Source organism: Myotis daubentonii, chromosome 17 (assembly GCF_963259705.1).
Source record: "Myotis daubentonii chromosome 17, mMyoDau2.1, whole genome shotgun sequence".
Taxonomy (NCBI): Eukaryota; Metazoa; Chordata; class Mammalia; order Chiroptera; family Vespertilionidae; genus Myotis; species Myotis daubentonii.
The window spans coordinates 18,859,059-18,877,453 of NC_081856.1; the positions used below are offsets into that span (position 1 = coordinate 18,859,059).

General features: G+C 35.1%; 1 protein-coding gene across 3 annotated transcripts in view; it reads left to right on the forward strand.

The window, feature by feature from the left end:
* Nucleotides 1–18,395, forward strand: part of ARFGEF1 (ADP ribosylation factor guanine nucleotide exchange factor 1) — a 104,096-nt gene that overhangs the window by 76,101 nt on the left and 9,600 nt on the right. For all 3 annotated transcript variants that reach the window (XR_009449669.1, XM_059672969.1, XM_059672968.1), the window contains exons 23-33: nt 1,434–1,524; nt 6,959–6,999; nt 7,094–7,263; nt 7,617–7,768; nt 7,904–8,076; nt 8,844–9,004; nt 9,900–10,030; nt 13,980–14,109; nt 15,014–15,149; nt 15,235–15,373; nt 17,252–17,324. Coding sequence is in view for 2 of the 3 variants with exons in the window: in XM_059672969.1 (XP_059528952.1) it covers nt 1,434–1,524; nt 6,959–6,999; nt 7,094–7,263; nt 7,617–7,768; nt 7,904–8,076; nt 8,844–9,004; nt 9,900–10,030; nt 13,980–14,109; nt 15,014–15,149; nt 15,235–15,373; nt 17,252–17,324 (1,397 nt within the window). In the remaining variant the exon portion in view is untranslated. The remainder of the gene's footprint in view (nt 1–1,433; nt 1,525–6,958; nt 7,000–7,093; nt 7,264–7,616; nt 7,769–7,903; nt 8,077–8,843; nt 9,005–9,899; nt 10,031–13,979; nt 14,110–15,013; nt 15,150–15,234; nt 15,374–17,251; nt 17,325–18,395) is intronic.

Below are 18,395 nucleotides of genomic sequence, written 5' to 3' on the forward strand. Positions count from 1 at the left end.
CTCCTTTATCCCATCAAAATTAAATATATTTAGCAAAACTTGTATTATATATAATTAGTTTGTTTCAGTCATGAAGTAATCATTACATTGTATTAAAGTTGGTTGTAAGTGGTGTCTCTCCTGGTAAATTGTTAACTCTGAGGACAGGACATCTTTTTTACTTTGTTCGGTTGCTAGAATAGAATTGAGTCCAGCTAGTTTAAATAATGTCATCTATTATGTTTCCGTTCTTAAAGGCATTTATTGAGTATCTGGTCAGTCAAGTCAACAGTATTTATTGAGCATCTGCTTTGCACTTAATATTGAGTGAAGTGTAGGGGGGATATAAAAAGAAAATGTTTATGTCTTGGTTCCTAACCTTAGGGATCTTTTTATCTGGCTGAGAAGGCAATATTAACACAACCAAAGTAATTTATATGAAACTATATGGAAGAAATTCTAATTTGAGTAGTACTTCTGTAAGTAAATGCTTAGTTCAGAGGAAGATGAGAGCAGTGGAGAGGAATCCTTCATTGGGAACTCAAACTAGTTAGGGTTTTAGATAGTTGAGGGAATGCCCTGAATAGAGACGCTATATTGTCTAGACTCTAGAGTGTTGAAGGGAACTGCCTTAAGTGCTGTGTTGAAAAGTTTATACTTTATCCTGAAAGTAATAGTAAGCAAAATGAAGCTGGCGATTTAGGAAAGTTAATCTGGCAAGAGAATGAAGGAGAGATTTTAAGAGGGGAGAAATTAGCAGCAAGGAAAGCATTCAGGAAACTTTCAATTATCTGGGCCTGAAATTATAAGCATCTTAACTGAGTAGGAATGAAAATTAATGAATGATATGAAAACAGGTCAAAAGAAAGATTTAGTGACTAGTGGAAAGATCTTGAAGATGATTGTAAGGTTAAGAGTTTGAAAACTTGGGGAAGTTGTTGTTCTGCTGTCTGACATATGGAACCAGTTTTTTGGGAAAAATAAATTCTTTTGAATAAGAGGATGTTAGAACATATAGTTAGAATTTTCAATAAGCATTTATAAATAGGGACTGGAGGTTAAATGACAGGGAAGATCTGATTATGTGGAGTTGGGAGTCATCCTTAGAGGGATCATTGGAACCTGAACTAGTACTGTCTTTCTTAAACACTAAGAGTAATTATGCCTAATGTCATTAATTTGTGCTCTAAATTCTCAGTGGCCCTAATTTGTGTAATTTTTGCAAACACAATTTACATCTTTATAACCATGTCTGTGTACTAATTAGTATAGCTCATTAATCACATTTTGCCTTGATAAAGGTCACTGATGCCAAACGAATTGTTCACCCAAAGCATTCTTTCTTTCATTAGGAAAGTAACTGATTTCAGAAATGTATTTTAGAAATCTAAGTGTGTTCTTCCAGCATTCAGACTTACTTTCAAACTGAAATAACTCTCTTTTATGTGTGGTAGTTGGAGGAAATGTGGACTGGAAGCAGATAGCAAGTATTCAGGAATCCATTGGAGAAACCAGTTCTCAAAGTGTTGTTGTTGCTGTAGATAGGTAAGGTATTCACTTTATTCCCTTTTTAAATGAAAATGGTTTAATTCTGTAGCATTTAGATTTTTTGTGCACAGTAGTAAACAGAAAATTTTATTGCCAAAAAAATTTCGTTAAGTAATGTAAGACTGTATTGTAATATGATGTGATTTAAATGATGAAGCACATACTTTTGCATTTTAGGTTATAGAACAGGGGTGGGCAAACTTTTTGACTTGAGGGCCACCATGGGTTCTTAAACTGGACGGGAGGGCCGGAACAAAAGCATGGATGGAGTGTTTGTGTGAACTAATATAAATTTGAAGTAAACATCATTACATAAAAGGGTACGGTCTTTTTTTTCAATAGTTTTATTCATTTCAAACGGGCCGGATCCGGCCCGTGGGCCATAGTTTGCCCACGGCTGTTATAGAATATAGGAAAGAAACAGTATGATAATGTAAGTTTTAGTAGATATTAGTGGGCATTAGGCAAATAGTAACCTTGATGAAAAAGAACACAAATGTTTGATTTCCTGTATAGAAAATATTCCCCTTATTATCCCTATTGGGAAACAGAGTGTACTTTCTCTTTCTGATAGAGGACTGCATTAGGGGTAAAATGAAGGGATTTGCTGGCAGTTCTCATTATAAGCTTCTTTGGAAAGAACTTGGAAATTGGTATATTATAGACATTACCAGGTGTTCCTCATTTTTAGTTTGTTTTCTAAAAGAAAAACCATACTCTGGTTTATTTTACTATGGGAATATTTAGTTTCAGATTTTTAAAATTTCTAGTATATAGAACATTTAGTGGTGTGGTGTGTTTTTTTTTAATATTAGTTTTTACCAGATGAATGCCCCCCAAATTGAAACTTAACATTTTACAAATCTGACATTTAAATTTTTTTTTCTTTGCCCCTTTTTATGGAAACTTTCAAAAACATAAATGTAATATGTACTGTTTGTTTGTTTTGGTGCTTTGAGACTCATGCTGATCCATTATGTTATTTTGCATCAGATAAAACTTTTTGCTCTAAGTACAGACAGAACTAGAGTGTTCCAGGCTACTGACCCTGGAAGTACTCCCTGGAACTTTTATCCTTGAAAATAGTTCTTAATGTCCACTTGCAATCTTTTTTGTTAGGGGAAGGAGGTTATTTGCATTTTTCTTGGGAAGGATGAAGAAAGATTGTGTATCATCTATACCGGCGGTTCTCAACCTATGGGTCACGACCCCTTTGGGGGTCGAACGACCCTTTCACAGGGGTTGCCTAAGACCATCCGAAAACACATATATAATTACATATTGTTTTTGTGATTAATCACTATACTTTAATTATGTTCAATTTGTAACAATGAAATTGGGGGTCACCACAACATGAGGAACTGTATTAAAGGGTCGCAGCATTAGGAAGGTTGAGAACCACTGATATACCCACTATATAATTAGAAGGTTTACCACATGGTTGGTATATTTCAAAGTGCTTTACCTGTATTATTAGTTTAATCCTTTAAGTAGCCTCATTAGATGAGTATTATTGTCCTCAATTTACAGATAAGGAAACTGAGACGTGGGGAAATTAAATAACTTGCTCATTCCACAACCAGGCTAACTGGGTCTTCATTATTTTGATGACTGTTTCATTCATAGAGAGTTTTGGGGAATGGAGCCAAGACGTACAGTCAAGCAGCATATCTTGAGTGTGCACTCTAAACCTCTCTACCTGCATGTGCAACTTCAGAGCAGTGTAATGTCTGCCTTTCTGCTATCAGGGTAGCTTTTTTTCCAAGTGGTTTTCTTGCTTTCCAGAAAATCACCTTCACTGTCATTATGGGAATCTCTTCAGGCAAGAGTCAACATTTTACCTACTATTTCTGTTTCCATAATATACTTTATATGAGCATTCCTCATTATGATTTATTCAACTATCCATTGTTTGTTATAGGTAGACATGTCACTCATTTGAACAGATAATATGCTTGTCTGTTTTAATAATTTATACTGTTTCACAGGTATCCTAGCAAAAGTACTATTAGTCCTTTGTCCTCTCAAACTCATCATCACCAAAGTCTTCTGCAAACATAAAATTAATGTCCAATTTTATATAAAAACTCAGTATTTAAATTTTAGCTTATAATGAAAACAAAAGCTACATCTTTGATATATTATAAGATTATATTATTCTTGTGTGGTGCATTTCATTTTTTCATTACATTTCTTCTGAATTTCTTCTCAGATATCTGAGGTTATATTCATATGTAATATTTGGACTCTAGTCTATAAGCTAACTGAGATTGCCCTGGAATTCAAGACAGTGGTGAAATATTATCAGGTATCATCCTTGAAAACTACTTATCCAGCAAAAACAGTCATTTTCCTACTCTTAGGCCTATTGTTCTGAAAAATCTCTTCTGACAAGTATAGGAACTAAAAATGAAAATAAAAATAATAATTCTTTGCTTAATTATTTATAGCTTCTGTTTCTTAACAGAAAAATTGCTGATTCTATTAAAAACCTTCAAGTTTTTAATGGTAATATATCCTAATTATCTCTACTTTTCTAGTCTGAGGAATCCGTTAGAATTTAGGAGAATATTGTGCACTTTAATCTGGAGTACCTGATCCTCTAGGATTTGCTAGGGTAGAATTTGCTAGCCATTGCTAAACTAGACCAATTTTATAGGTATCCTAAACTATGCAGGAATGGATTTTTGTCCCAGAATGGTTTATCTCTAAAAGTTAAAAAAAACAAAAAACACAGTTAACTAATACCATGGTTTTTGAAGCACATCAGATCTAGCTTTGTAAAACTGGCTCATCTCATACTTTGAAACATTGTCACTATTCAGAAAATACATACAGCTCATCCCCCACTTCATTTGCTCAAAAATATCTTTCAGGTAGATAAAAGAAAGAAATGTTACCTCAGATATTTCACTGTGAAAACTTTTTACATATATAGTAATTTACTTAGCCTGTGTGTTACATACAGCTTAATGTTTTTTAAATCTTGAATCTGCAAGTTTGGTCAATCTTTTTTTTTTTTTTTGGCATTGCTGTATTACTATCATGATATGGATGAATCAGTAATATATCAAATTTATTTTTCTACTCACACCTCCGGACATGTCTTTTAATATTAGAACACAAGATCCTCATACTACTGCCCTTTGCTTTTCCTACAGGGACTTTAGAATCTATTTCATAGGCTGATTTTGTGAGACAACTTTTTTTCTCCTGCCTTAGTATATTAAGGTTTAATTTTAAATGCCTCCACAGACCACTGTGCTTCTATCTATCACTTATGTTTAGCGAAGCATTACTAGAAATAGGGCACCTCTCAGAGGCTACCAAAGTGAGTAGGCATCTGAATGCGCTTTCCCAGAATGCATGCTTCCACTGCCTTCCATCATCACCTGGGTCTACAGGACCCATCTAATTGCTGCTGCAACCCCTCTGTGGCCTTTGTTCTCCATTATTTCACTGCATTCAGAGTTGCGTATATCCCCTCTAGTTATATATAATCTCCATTTCTGTTTCTATTCTTTACCCCTTCAACTTTTGCCACTTGCCTCTTTCTCGGTTAAACATTTTTTGTTGTTGTTTCATTTGTTTCTCCTATACTATTTAGTTTTGACTCTGATTTTGGTGTGGGTTATTTTGTTTTGTTTTTTTACATTGCTCCTTGGGGATACCTGTAGTTTGATAAATTGGCTAATTGACACATACAATGCATAGTCCAGCAATTTTCATTGTTTGTTCATGTGAAAGCTTTGTAGATGTTAATATCTGGATCCAGTCAAATCACTGAATTCAGTGGGGCCCTATTACTCTTATATTTTCTCCCAGATTGTGTTTTTAGCCAGATCTTTGAATTATTGTTTTGTTCTCTTGAGAAGAGCAGTATGGGAAATCTCAAGGTATTCCTTTAGCAGGAGGTCAGATTCTGAGTTATCGTGTTGTTAGTTTCTAAGTAGTTTTTCCAGTCTTGTTTTTGTTACTCATTGACAAAACACATAGGTAGGCATTCAAGGGCACTAAAATTAAAGCAATATGATATTGTTTTAATCTTAAAAATAATATACTCAGAACATTTATATTATGGATGCAGGAAAAAACTAGAATATATTTAAAATGTTTAAATTACGTTTTGCTCAAGTAAGTGTGGGGCAATGTAGCTCCGTGGTTAAGAAGGTGGCCTCTGGCCCTGACCGGTTTGGCTCAGTGGACAGAGCGTCGGCCTGAGGACTAAAGGGTCCCCAGGTTCGATTCCAGTTAAGGGCATATACTTTGGTTGCGGGTACATCCCCAGCAGGAGGTATGCAGGAGGCGGCTGATCGATGTTTCTCTCTCATCGATGTTTCTAACTCTCTATCCCTCTCTCTTCCTCTCTGTAAAAAAATCAATAAAATATATTTTTTTAAAAAAAGAAGGTGGCCTCTGGAGTCAGGCTGTCCTGTTTTGAATCTTGGCTCTAGCACTTACTAGTTTTGATACTTTTAGGAAATTTCCATAAAATTGAGAGTATAATGGTACCTATTTCCCAGGATATTGGTTATTATTTTGAATGGATATATTAAGCAGTCAGGATAATACCCACCTTGTGATTATTGGTAGCTGTTACTGTTATGATTACTTTTATTTCTAAGTTTAATATTTGACCTGCTCCTGCCTTTAAGTTCTCTTCTTTACCATGCAGATCTTATGGTGTTTATTTTAAATTGAGGAATATCATTTCATTCTGGAAGTCATATTCAAACCCTTGGTTATAAACCCACTGAGTGCATAGATAAAAATGCAGACATTAAAAAAGAAGACTAATATGTTTATGCTGAAGTCTTTTATGAAACTTTGAAACACAGAAACAGAACTCAGTGAAGAAGTCTGGGCAAAGCTGGACAGCACAGCTTAACACTAAGTATTTGAATGCCCTAAGAAAAGTCAGTCAGCTACTTCTTGGTTAAACTGATGGAGACTATATGTAAGGTTCTGTTAAATCGCTTGTAACGTAACATAAATGAATTTTCTAATCAAACATACATTGTAGAAATTAAGTAGAATTTTTCATTTTAAAACTTTGTTAACGTTAATAGATAATCAGGAAAAGATTGAAAAATTTTCTGTTTTATAGTGTACCAATTATTTGTTTTACAAATTAATATTTTTCTTATTCTGAGTCTCATAAGATAACTAGTTTTTGTAAATTTACTAATAAAATTAGAACCATATATTCTTTAATATATTACTGAATGAAAAGGTTAGAGGGAGGAACATCAAATTATAGTTTCTAAAGTTTAGGATAATAAAAATTTTCATTGGACTACCTGATTTCTTTAGTTCCTTTAATACAGATAAAAGTAGCCACGTTTGAATTGATGTAATAATAGATGTGAGACTATACATGTTTTTTTCAGGCTATACATTTTTTAATCATGGGGTTGTTCTGTTCCTTTAGAATATTTACAGGCTCTACAAGGCTAGATGGAAATGCTATTGGTAAGTATGTACATTTATTTCACTTATAAACTCGTTGTTTGGCTAAAAGACTTGAACATTAAGCTAAAAAATTGTAAATCTATTTATATTATAGTGGATTTTGTCCGTTGGCTCTGTGCTGTGTCTATGGATGAATTACTTTCCACTACACATCCAAGAATGTTTAGTCTACAAAAAATAGTAGAAATATCATATTACAACATGGGAAGAATAAGATTGCAATGGTCTCGAATTTGGGAAGTTATTGGAGATCATTTTAATAAGGTATTTAAATAATTATAGGATTTGCTTACATTTATGTTATTTTTCATTGTGTAAAATTTCCTTATGATAATCTAATTGAGAATTTTTCTTTCCAAGCAATTTTTTTAAGATTAAATTTAGAAAACCCTTTGAGTTCTGTTTTCTCTTTAGCTCTAGGTTTTAAGGAGGTTTTAAGGATTTAGTTAAAATAATGTTTTTCTTATTGAGAAATATTATTAGCAATTAGTGCTTTTATAAAGAATCTTAGGATTTACTTACATACACTATTAATGATACACTATTTTTAAAACAAAAATAAAAAATTATATTTTCACCGCTGACATTAGCACCCTGTATTTCTGTTGCCATTGCAGGTTGGCTGTAATCCTAATGAAGACGTAGCTATTTTTGCAGTAGACTCCTTGAGACAATTGTCAATGAAGTTCTTAGAGAAAGGGGAGCTTGCTAATTTCAGATTCCAGAAGGATTTCTTAAGACCTTTTGAACATATAATGAAACGGAACAGGTATTATATTTGTTGAATTGCTTAATATCAAAAAATACTTTATTATTTTTCAGTGCAGGGAGAGAAACAGAAAAAGGGAAAGAAAACTGATGTTTTATCTATATGCTTATTCAAGAAGTTAAATTAATATTTTAGGTCTCCAACCATTCGAGATATGGTTGTGCGATGTATAGCACAGATGGTGAATTCTCAAGCTGCTAACATTCGGTCTGGATGGAAGAACATTTTCTCTGTATTTCATCTAGCTGCATCTGATCAAGATGAAAGCATAGTGGAACTTGCATTCCAAACAACAGGGCACATTGTCAGTGAGTATTTCTTTTAATTGTGTTTAAGTTAAAAGAAAAAAAAAGGAATGAATGAATGAAACTATAATCTGTTCAGAAGATAATTCAAGTATATAAGGTTGTAGGTCTATTATGGTTTTCAAGTTTTGCCTACATAGCAGAGTAAATGATGAATATATTATTATAGTTAACGTTTATTGGACATTTACTATATGGCAAGCCCTGTAAGTACTTTGCATGTATTTTCTTCAGTCTTCACAACTATGAGATAAGTATCTCTAATGTCACCCCTCTTTAATACATAGATTGGGAAACTCGGGCCCAGTGAGGTTAAGTAATTTTCCTAAGGGCACAGAACTAGTGATAGAGCTGATATTCAAAGCTAGGGAGCCTTAAGACAAAGTCTTTGTTTATACCCAGTACACTTTGACTTTGAGGGAGAATAAAATATTAAAAATATAAGTTATACCTATCTGGAAGATTATAATAATGACCAACATCAACATCAAGAATAATGACATTATCATAGTTATTATTTGAGTGCTTATTTGAATTAAGCATTTTTACTTACATTATTTTATTTTAGTGCTTACAACTATCCTGTGGATATTGTAATTCTCATTTTATAGATTAAGAAACTGAGATAAAGAGAGAGTAAACATAATTTTGTATACTCACTCAATAACTGTTGATATAGTACCTGCTGTGTACCAGATTGATGTATTTTTTGATGCAATTCAGAATAAATGACATTATAATTACTTTGATACATTTTTCCCTCTTTTTAGCTCTTGTGTTTGAAAAACACTTTCCAGCGACCATTGATTCCTTCCAGGATGCAGTGAAGTGTTTGTCTGAGTTTGCATGCAATGCAGCTTTCCCAGACACAAGTATGGAAGCAATCCGACTTATTCGCCACTGTGCAAAATACGTGTCTGACAGACCACAGGTGCAGTGTCGTTTTGTAAACAAAATTTTACTGACTATTTATTCCCAGTCTGAGATCTACATTTACCGGAAATTAAGAGGATATGAAGCGTTTATTTTTCAGTAAACCCAAAAATTATCTGAGCTTGATTCTGAGCCATAATGGGCAGTCCTTGATAGCTAACGCTAATTGAAAGTATCAGAGTGTTTCACCCGTATTAACTTGTTTCGTCTTCATAACAATTACAGTCCCATGCAGATAGGAAATCTGCGGCACAGAGAAGTTAAAGAATGTGTCTGTGATTGCAGGGCTAGTTAAGGAGACAGAGTTCGAACTCAAGCCTGTGTTTTTAACCATTCCTGTGCTGCTTTTTGCCTGTTGTGTTTCATCTGCAGTACTGAAGTTGACTGTGGGCTTCAGCACTGGAGTAAAAGGTTGAATTGGCAACCTGCCTTCCAACTTTAACTCACATATTTGAGTCTCTCTTTATAACCACCATAAGGAGAAGTGATACATCATAGATTTAGTAATAAGATTTTTACTGCATATTGACATGGACCTATGGGGTGCTTATACTTTTTACCTAAACATGCATTGACTCATTTGACCTCACATTTCCCCAGTGTGGTTAGTGTGGCTACATGGTGTCATAACCATTCAAATGGTAAAAATGAAAACCTGATTTAACCTGGTTAATAATGCAGAAATCTGGTGTCAGAGTTGAAACTGAAACCAACTTTTGGGTTCTGGTCCAGTGCTCTTTATAGGAAGTTATAATCGCCATCATTTTTATAAATTATTGTGTTTTATCAAATTGTTCGCTTTGATTTGTAAAGCATTTTTTAAAGTTTTAGAGAAATGTGCTTAATATAGGCATTATGTTTTGCTTTTAATAACCCTACCTTTCTTCTTGAAGGCTTTTAAGGAATACACAAGCGACGATATGAATGTGGCGCCTGAAGACAGGGTGTGGGTGAGAGGATGGTTCCCCATCCTCTTTGAGTTATCCTGTATCATCAATAGATGCAAATTAGATGTAAGAACCAGGTAACAATCAGTATTTGTAATTAACATTTTGTAAGGCTTATTGTAACTTAAATTAACTTTCCTTACGTGAACACAAAGTTTAGTAGTGAAAGGCCATAAATCATGTGTTTTATCAAATACTAGAGGCCTGGTGCACGAATTGGGTAGGGTCCCTAGGCTTGGCCGGCGATCAGGATCAATGGGGGCCTTCCAGCTGCTTGCCGGGGTCCCCTGGTGGTCAGCACATGTCATAGCGAGCGAGCGATCTCCAGTCAAACTCCTGAGGAGACACTTTGCATATTAGACTTTTATATATGTAGATAACAATTATTAGATAGGCAGATTTAAAAATATGTTAAGCTATAGCAGTGTTAAAAAATGGAAATATATTGCTTTTCCTTAAAATTTAAATATAGCCTACTAAATTTAAATATAATCTACTTTGTGTTTTAGCTTCTATGTTAATATAATACTTTACACATTCTGTTTTTTTTCATACATTTGTTTCCAATTAAAAATAGAAGTTAGTGGCAAGTTTATTTTATTTCCTAAAGAATGATGGAAGAATTCTCAAATGCGCATCCTTGATGCATTTTAGGTAAAGAACTTTTTCTCTGAAGACTGGTCAGTAATATAGTTTTGAATAACATAGGTCTATTAAAAAAGAATTGAACTCTTTCCAAAGTATATTCTCAATAAAATATCTATATGAGCATATAACAAATTTGTAAAGAAATTATTTTGGATATGATGTAACCAGACAAGCGCTCAGTATACACTTCTCATGTTACAGCTCAGATCAGTCCCATAAGATAATCTTTCTCACTCTGTATTTGTGGCTTTGAAATTGAAATGGCCAACTTGTATTACAGTATCTGTCAAAAGTGCTTGAGTGTATCATGAGTTCAGTTTCATGTTAAAATCCCTCATTGATGCCAAAATCGGTTTGGCTCAGTGGATAGAGCGTCGGCCTGCGGACTGAAGGGTCCCGGGTTCGATTCCGGTCAAGGGCATGTGCCTGGGTTGCGGGCACATCCCCAGTGGGGGGTGTGCAGGAGGCGGCTGATCGATGTTTCTCTCCCATCGATGTTTCTAACTCTCTATCTCTCTCCCTTCCTCTCTGTAAAAAATCAATAAAATATATTTTAAAAAAAAAATCCCTCATTGAATTATGCCATCTTTTTAGGAGAATCATTCGTCATTTGGACAGTTCACTGAACATTTTAAAACCAGAAACATGTTCAGACTTACAATAAATCAATGATAGAAATGTAATGAAAGAATGAATATTTCCTCCCCTTATGCCAGAATACCCCATTGCCACCCCCATCCAAGGTTAAGTTTGATTTATTTCCTAAGAAACTTCACTTTTATAGTATTTGTAATAACAAAATAAAATTATGATATAGGTAAGTTATCCAAAGTAGAACTCAAACTTTGACTCAACCTTGGGAGTTTCTCAGAGTGTAGTAATCACAAGAACAGTGTATAACGTTTTATCTTGACAAGGGACCTGCCTGCTTTCTTAACCTCTTAGCCTGTTCTTGTCTGGGACCACACTGATTTACTTCTCACCATATTTATATTCCGATTACAGATGGGTTCTGGTTATTAAAGGGAAGAGAAAGTATGTGTTCTAGTTAGTAAAAGAGATAAAATATGAGTAAACTCTTCCATGATGGCTTTCATTTTCTTCCCTCACCCTAGGATCTGTAGGGCTGTTATTTAGATTATATGTAAAAATGTAACGCTGTCATTTATTTATTTATTTAATATATTTTATTGATTTTTTTACAGAGAGGAAGGGAGAGGGTTAGAGAGTTAGAAACATTGATGAGAGGGAAACATCGATCAGCTGCCTCCCACACACTCCCCACTGGGGATGTGCCCGCAACTAAGGTACATGCCCTTGACCGGAATCGAACCTGGAACCCTTCAGTCCACAGGCCAACGCTCTGTCCACTGAGCCAAACCAGTCAGGGCCGCTGTTATTTATAACACACTTATCATAAAATACTTTCGCCTGCATTCTCATTTGACTCCCTCAGAATTTTATAGATTTCTGGTTAAATAATTAACCTAGAGCCCCAAATATTCCTTTTCCCTACACTAGCAACTGAAGTATTGTTTTAAAAAAGACCTCTTCGACAGTAAAAAAATTCTTGGAAACCTCTGTAGATCTGTGTTTGCTTTGAGGGCCTAGAAAAAACAGGTTTCCCACATTCCCTTCTCCCCAGACATGGGAGTTAGCATCCAGTTACTTAGCAAGAGAGGAAATGGATTTGGAGCTCAGGGGATGGAGGAAGAGGGAGCCCTTTTCCATTGTGGAGGGAAATGTGGACTAGCTTCTTTACTTCCGCTCATTACACAGTAGGTATCTTATGAATCAGATAAACTTACGAACTTGCTATAAGGCAAACTGTCATAATGTTATTTTTACACATTCATTTAACAAATACTTATTTTGAGCTTAATTTGAAACAGGCATAAACTAGACTTGAGGGAAGCATAGCAACAAATAAGCTAGACTATGTGACGTCTTTATGGAGCCTTTCAAAGAAAATTTTGTTCTGGCTTACCATCAGACTTATTGGAAATATAAACCTTTTTAAATCGAAGGATACCTATATTTTGCTAGAAGAAAGTAACAGAGGAAACATGAAGCTTTTAACAGCTACATGAATGGTTTTTTTGTTTCCTTTTGTTTTTTGTTAACCCTCATCTGAGGATATTTTTCCATTGATTTTTAGAGAGAGAGTGGAAGGAAGAGAGGGAGAGAGGAAGGAGAGAGAGAGAGAAACATCGATGTTGCCTCCCACACTTTCCAACTGGGGCCAGGGAGGGAACCTGCATGCAACACAGGTACGTGCCCTTGACTGGGAATCAGCCCTGTGACCCTTAGGTTCCTGGGATGATGCTCTAACCACTTACCACACCAGTCAGTTTTTTAAATTGAATTTATTGGGGTGACACTGGTTAACAAAATTATATGGGTTTCAGGTGCACAATTCTACAACACATCATCTGTACTCTGTTGTGTGTTCACTACCCCAAGTCTAGTCTCTCCATCAACCTTTACCCGCCGCTCCCCCCCCCCCCCCCCCCCCCCCCGCCCACCGTTCACCCTTCTCTAGTCTTGATGAGGATAATCAGGAAGATAATTTTGAATTTTAGGTTTAACATTTATTCAAAGAAAGTGATACTAAGCACTTTATTTGTTCAACAAGTACTCACCATGTGCCTCCTAGATCAGGGGTGGGCAAACTTTTTGACTCGAGGGCCACAGTGGGTTCTTAAACTGGACCGGAGGGCCGGAACAAAAGCATGGATGGAGTGTTTGTGTGAACTAATATAAATTCAAAGTAAACATCATTACATAAAAGGGTACGGTCTTTTTTTTCAATAGTTTTATTCATTTCAAAAAACGGGCCAGATCCGGCCCGCGGGCCGTAGTTTGCCCACGGCTGTCCAAGATGCTCTGTGCCTGGGATGCAGCAGAAAACAGACCTGCCCAAATGGACATCTTGTGGATTAGCTTTACAAATTCTTTGTTTGAAGATATTATATGAACAATTATAGCATTTTCTAAAAACTCCTATAGCTCTTTGAAAAAGATTTTCTAAAATCTATTTTTTGTTCTTAGACTGTTAATTGATATATTTTCTTCCTTGGTCACAGTGCCACAAACTTAATATTCACTAATAAGATGGTCTGTATACATCTGTAATTTCATTTACTATTTTTAAATGCTGAATGATGGGGTGGGAATGGAGGAAAAGTAAAATAAAGAAAAATTTGAAATGTTTTCCTAAATGCATTCTAAAGAAAGCTGGATGTTTAACAAGGTAAAAACCAGTTTTAAACTTTGTTTTCTGTAGCTTTGTGAACTGTAACAGTTATAGGAGGGAGATTCTGATGTGCAGTGCTTTTTTGGTGTTATAGTTTTACTAATTACATTATATCACTTTAGGGGTTTAACAGTAATGTTTGAAATAATGAAAACTTACGGCCACACTTACGAAAAACACTGGTGGCAGGATTTATTTAGAATTGTGTTCAGAATCTTTGACAACATGAAATTGCCAGAACAGCAGACAGAGGTAAGACATGAAATGTTCATTTAATATAGTTAAATCAAGAGGCTCTTAATATTTTTCTTAATACATTTTAATATTTCATATTAAGCATATTGAACAGAAAAAAATTCCTAGAGAAATTTTCCTTAAGGCATTATAATAAATTGTATGCCTTTATAAACAAGAACACTATTTGGGGATAGAGCCGAGTTAATGAATTGGTGGGATTTTTTGTTGTTTTTTTATGTTTTTGTTGAACTTCAGTTTCTTTTCCTCATTTTAATATTGTCACAACTATAAACACCAGTAGCTTTCTTTAGTATTCATAGTGACTTCTTATTCTGAATTACTAAAGACTACATGGTAATAAATAGACATATGTATGCACTACCACAAAACTATGTTTGAAAACTATCAGTTCAGGTTAGTCCATTATGCATTTGAGAAAAACACGTACTTTATATGGCCCTATTTGTCTTTTATAGTGTTTTTAAATAACTGTACTTCATGAAAGTCAGTTTAATTTAAAAGATATACTGATCCAACTTGGATAAATTCTTACCCTTTTCTTTCTCTTTATTTCTCTTTCAAGTTCGGTCATATGCTGGAGCAAGGCCTGCTGTTTATTTATGCATATTGTTTGAAAAGTCATAATGCTAATAGCAAGAAAATGCAGTGATAGTTCTTCACAAAGAAAACAGTACAAAAAATAGTTAAATTATTTTATACATAGGGGTTATGGGCTAAAGGAGAAAAATAGATAGCAGATATTAAGTGAGGTGAATGTAATGTTCTGGAGGGAAGTAAAAGTCTGAAAGGAACAGGGATAGGCTTACATTTTACACGTGCAAACATATCTCTTTTTTAATTCTAGTAGTTGATGAATGGTCTGACTTTCTCTCCTGCCCCCCCCCCCCCCCCCCCGCAGAAAGCTGAATGGATGACAACGACCTGTAATCATGCTCTTTATGCCATCTGTGACGTGTTCACCCAGTATTTAGAAGTGCTCAGTGATGTGCTTTTGGATGATATTTTTGCCCAGCTGTACTGGTGTGTGCAGCAAGGTATGTCTGTGCCAGATAGTGACACAAAGTGTTCGTTAAATTGGACCCTGGTAATATACAAATGATTTGCTCTTTTCTTTTCTAGACAATGAGCAGTTAGCACGATCTGGTACAAACTGCTTAGAGAATGTTGTTATCCTGAATGGGGAAAAATTTACCCTAGAAATCTGGGATAAAACTTGTAACTGCACACTGGATATCTTCAAAACTACAATCCCACATGCGTAAGATGATTTTATACAACTTTATATTTTGAATGATGGACATAAAAGTTTGATAGTAACTAGTGATTTCTCATAACAGAATCCTTTTTCAAACATCTCATTGTTCCTTGAATTTGTATTTATTACAAATCAAACTCCTATAATCCGTAACAAATACATAAATTAAATTCTTTATAAACCAAAACCTTTAGTCTGATCATCCAAAATTGGGGTCATAATGAAGTGATTCCACTTTTATAAGGGTTTATTTATCCAGACTAAACCAAGCCATGGTCTTGAATTAAAACAACAATAACATATATTTCAATTATTGTAGATTTAATAATCTTAGGAAGATTTATTTGCACCTATCACATTTTACAGTTAATTTTCATCATCTGGCATTGAATTGTAGTGAAGGAGTTTTTATCAACTAAGATAGAGTCTGCCTAGTGACTGATGCCTCCTGGGCGTTTTGCAGGACAGACTTGGAACTTACTTCCCAGTACCTCAGGGCCCTTTGACATGCCCAGATCTTCACCTTACATCTACGATATGTAAATCTACTTAATTAGATGTTTTAAATGTTACCTAAAACATCTTACTAAGTAGATGTATGTGAATGCACTGGCATAAAACTATACACAAAAACTATCAGTCCACGTTTTTAAGCATCATAAACTTTTTCTTGACATGAATTAAATGTGTTTGTACTGGTATGATCTCCTAGTAAATATCCTCATCACTAGGAAATACAAAGTCAAACAAGAGGAACACACCCTTAGGAAAGATCAGGGTAGGATTACACCAAAAGGACACACAGTGATTTCCTTGGCCTATTTATAATTATTTGACAGTTCTTACTTTTTGGTGCACATTTTGCTGGATCAGTGTAACTGACAAATGATAGATTTTTGTCATAGTTTATCTGTGGCCGCTATTGTATGAATTATTGCTTAGCTGTTGTCCCTGTGAAGTCTTTAGAACAACCAGTTTGGGCTGAATTTTTTTTTAAATTTTTAAAATATGTTTTTATTGGTGTGTTTTTTTAAGAGAGAGAGGAAGGGAGAAGGATAGAGAGATAGAAGCATGATGAGAGAGAAACACTGATCGGCTGCCTCCTGCATGCCCCACACAGGGGATCTAGCCTGCAACCCAGACATGTACCCTGACCAGGAATTGAACCAGTGACCTCTTGGTTTACAGGTCGATGCTCAACCACTGAGCACACCAGCCAGGCTGAATTGCTTTTTTAAAGAACTGCTTCTGCTTTAATTCATTGAATGTATACATTCTAGATATAAGAAACATGATCTTAAAGATCATCTAATAAGCATCTCTTACTAGCATGTATCTGTACCAGAGTTCTCTCCATATTGAACTGAAGTGATGTATTTACTGCCTGTCTGCCCCATTTCCCAGGAACTCTTGCTTCTCAAAGAAAAACTTAGGTCTTAATCATCTTTCTGTCCCAAGCAGCTAATCAACTTAGTGTCCTCTTTGGGGCCAAATTTTATTTTATTTATTTTTATACATTAAAAAAATAGAATCTAAAAATGTTTATGAATTTTTTTGAAACAGCTTCAACTTTTTTTTAAATCTCACTTTGAACAATACTTAATGACCCTTAATACTTAGAAAAACTGAGTTTAAAGTTTCTAAAACTGATGACCCGAGTACTCTTAATTATATTAACTGCTAATTGTTTTTCTGGAAGTATATATTTTTAACTTCTCACTAGATTTTTTTTTTTTTTCAGCAAATTGCTCTTAACAGTAGTCAGAGAAGGAATATGTTGTTTTGGTATATTCATGTGACTTTTATGTGCCCATTTCAAAATACGTTGGATGCGACATGTTTTACACTGTGATTGACTGGTGTGATTTTGGTATTTTAAAGGCTTTTGACATGGCGTCCCACTTCCGGAGAAACTGTCCCCCTACCTTCCTCTCCTGTGAGTGAAAAACAGTTGGTAAGTTATAATAAATAAAGCATATTTTAAATTATTTAATTATTTGTGATAAGTAATTTTACTATGGACCAAATTCTTTTGTATGACCCCAGTTCTTTTAAAAAGAAGGCATAAATCTACTGTCCAGATTCTCAGGTTAAATTTCATGATAGTCAATTTCCCAACTAGCTAAAATTTATCTCTGTAAGTACCATGCAGGCAGTATTTTAGATATTTTATAAGATGAGACATAGAGTAAAATGACTTCAAGAGTTGTAAGAGGCAGCCACCAGATAATGCATGGATTTCCATGCCAAGCTGAAGATATTATTGGGTATTGCATTTAAACTTAATTTTGATATAATTTGACCCTAAAGAAAAGTGGCAAAACTGGTACAAAGAATTCTGATATACCCTTCATCCGTATTTATTTGCCTAGGACTGATGTAACGAATTACCACACACTGAAGTGGCTTAAAACAACAAAAATTTATTCTCTCATAGTCCTGGAGGCAAAAAGTCCAAAATCCAGGCATCCACAGAGCCAACTCCCTTCAAAGCCTTTGAGGGAGAATCCTTTTTGCTTCTCTCAGCTTCCATGGGTGCTGGCAACCCTTGGCATTCCTTGGCTTGTATGCACATCACTGCAGTTCTCCCAGCAGCTTTTTGAACCGGGTTTGGTACATGTTATCCCTGCTTCACACTAGTACAGAGCGGGTCATAACGTAAGTCCAAGTTAAAATACTATTGTGATTAGCTCTGTTTCGGGGAACGCAGGCCCCTGTGCTCCTTTCAGAAACCCAGGTGAGGCTGCTTCTGGCTGGGACTGTTAGGACAGAAGGCTCCGCCCTCTTAAGACACAGTCTGACTCGCTGAGGGCATTGTATTGCTGTCACTACATCTATTGTCTGACACTGTACTGGGGCTTTGCACTTATTGTCAAATCCATAGATAATAACAACCCACATGGGAAGTAATCAGAAAACTTGTCTGGGAAGATTCATTGCTTTTTCAACGTTACACTTAGTGACTCTGGGGCGAAATCCGGTATAGCTCTGTTGGACTTGAACGTTCAGCTTCTCTTCATGACAC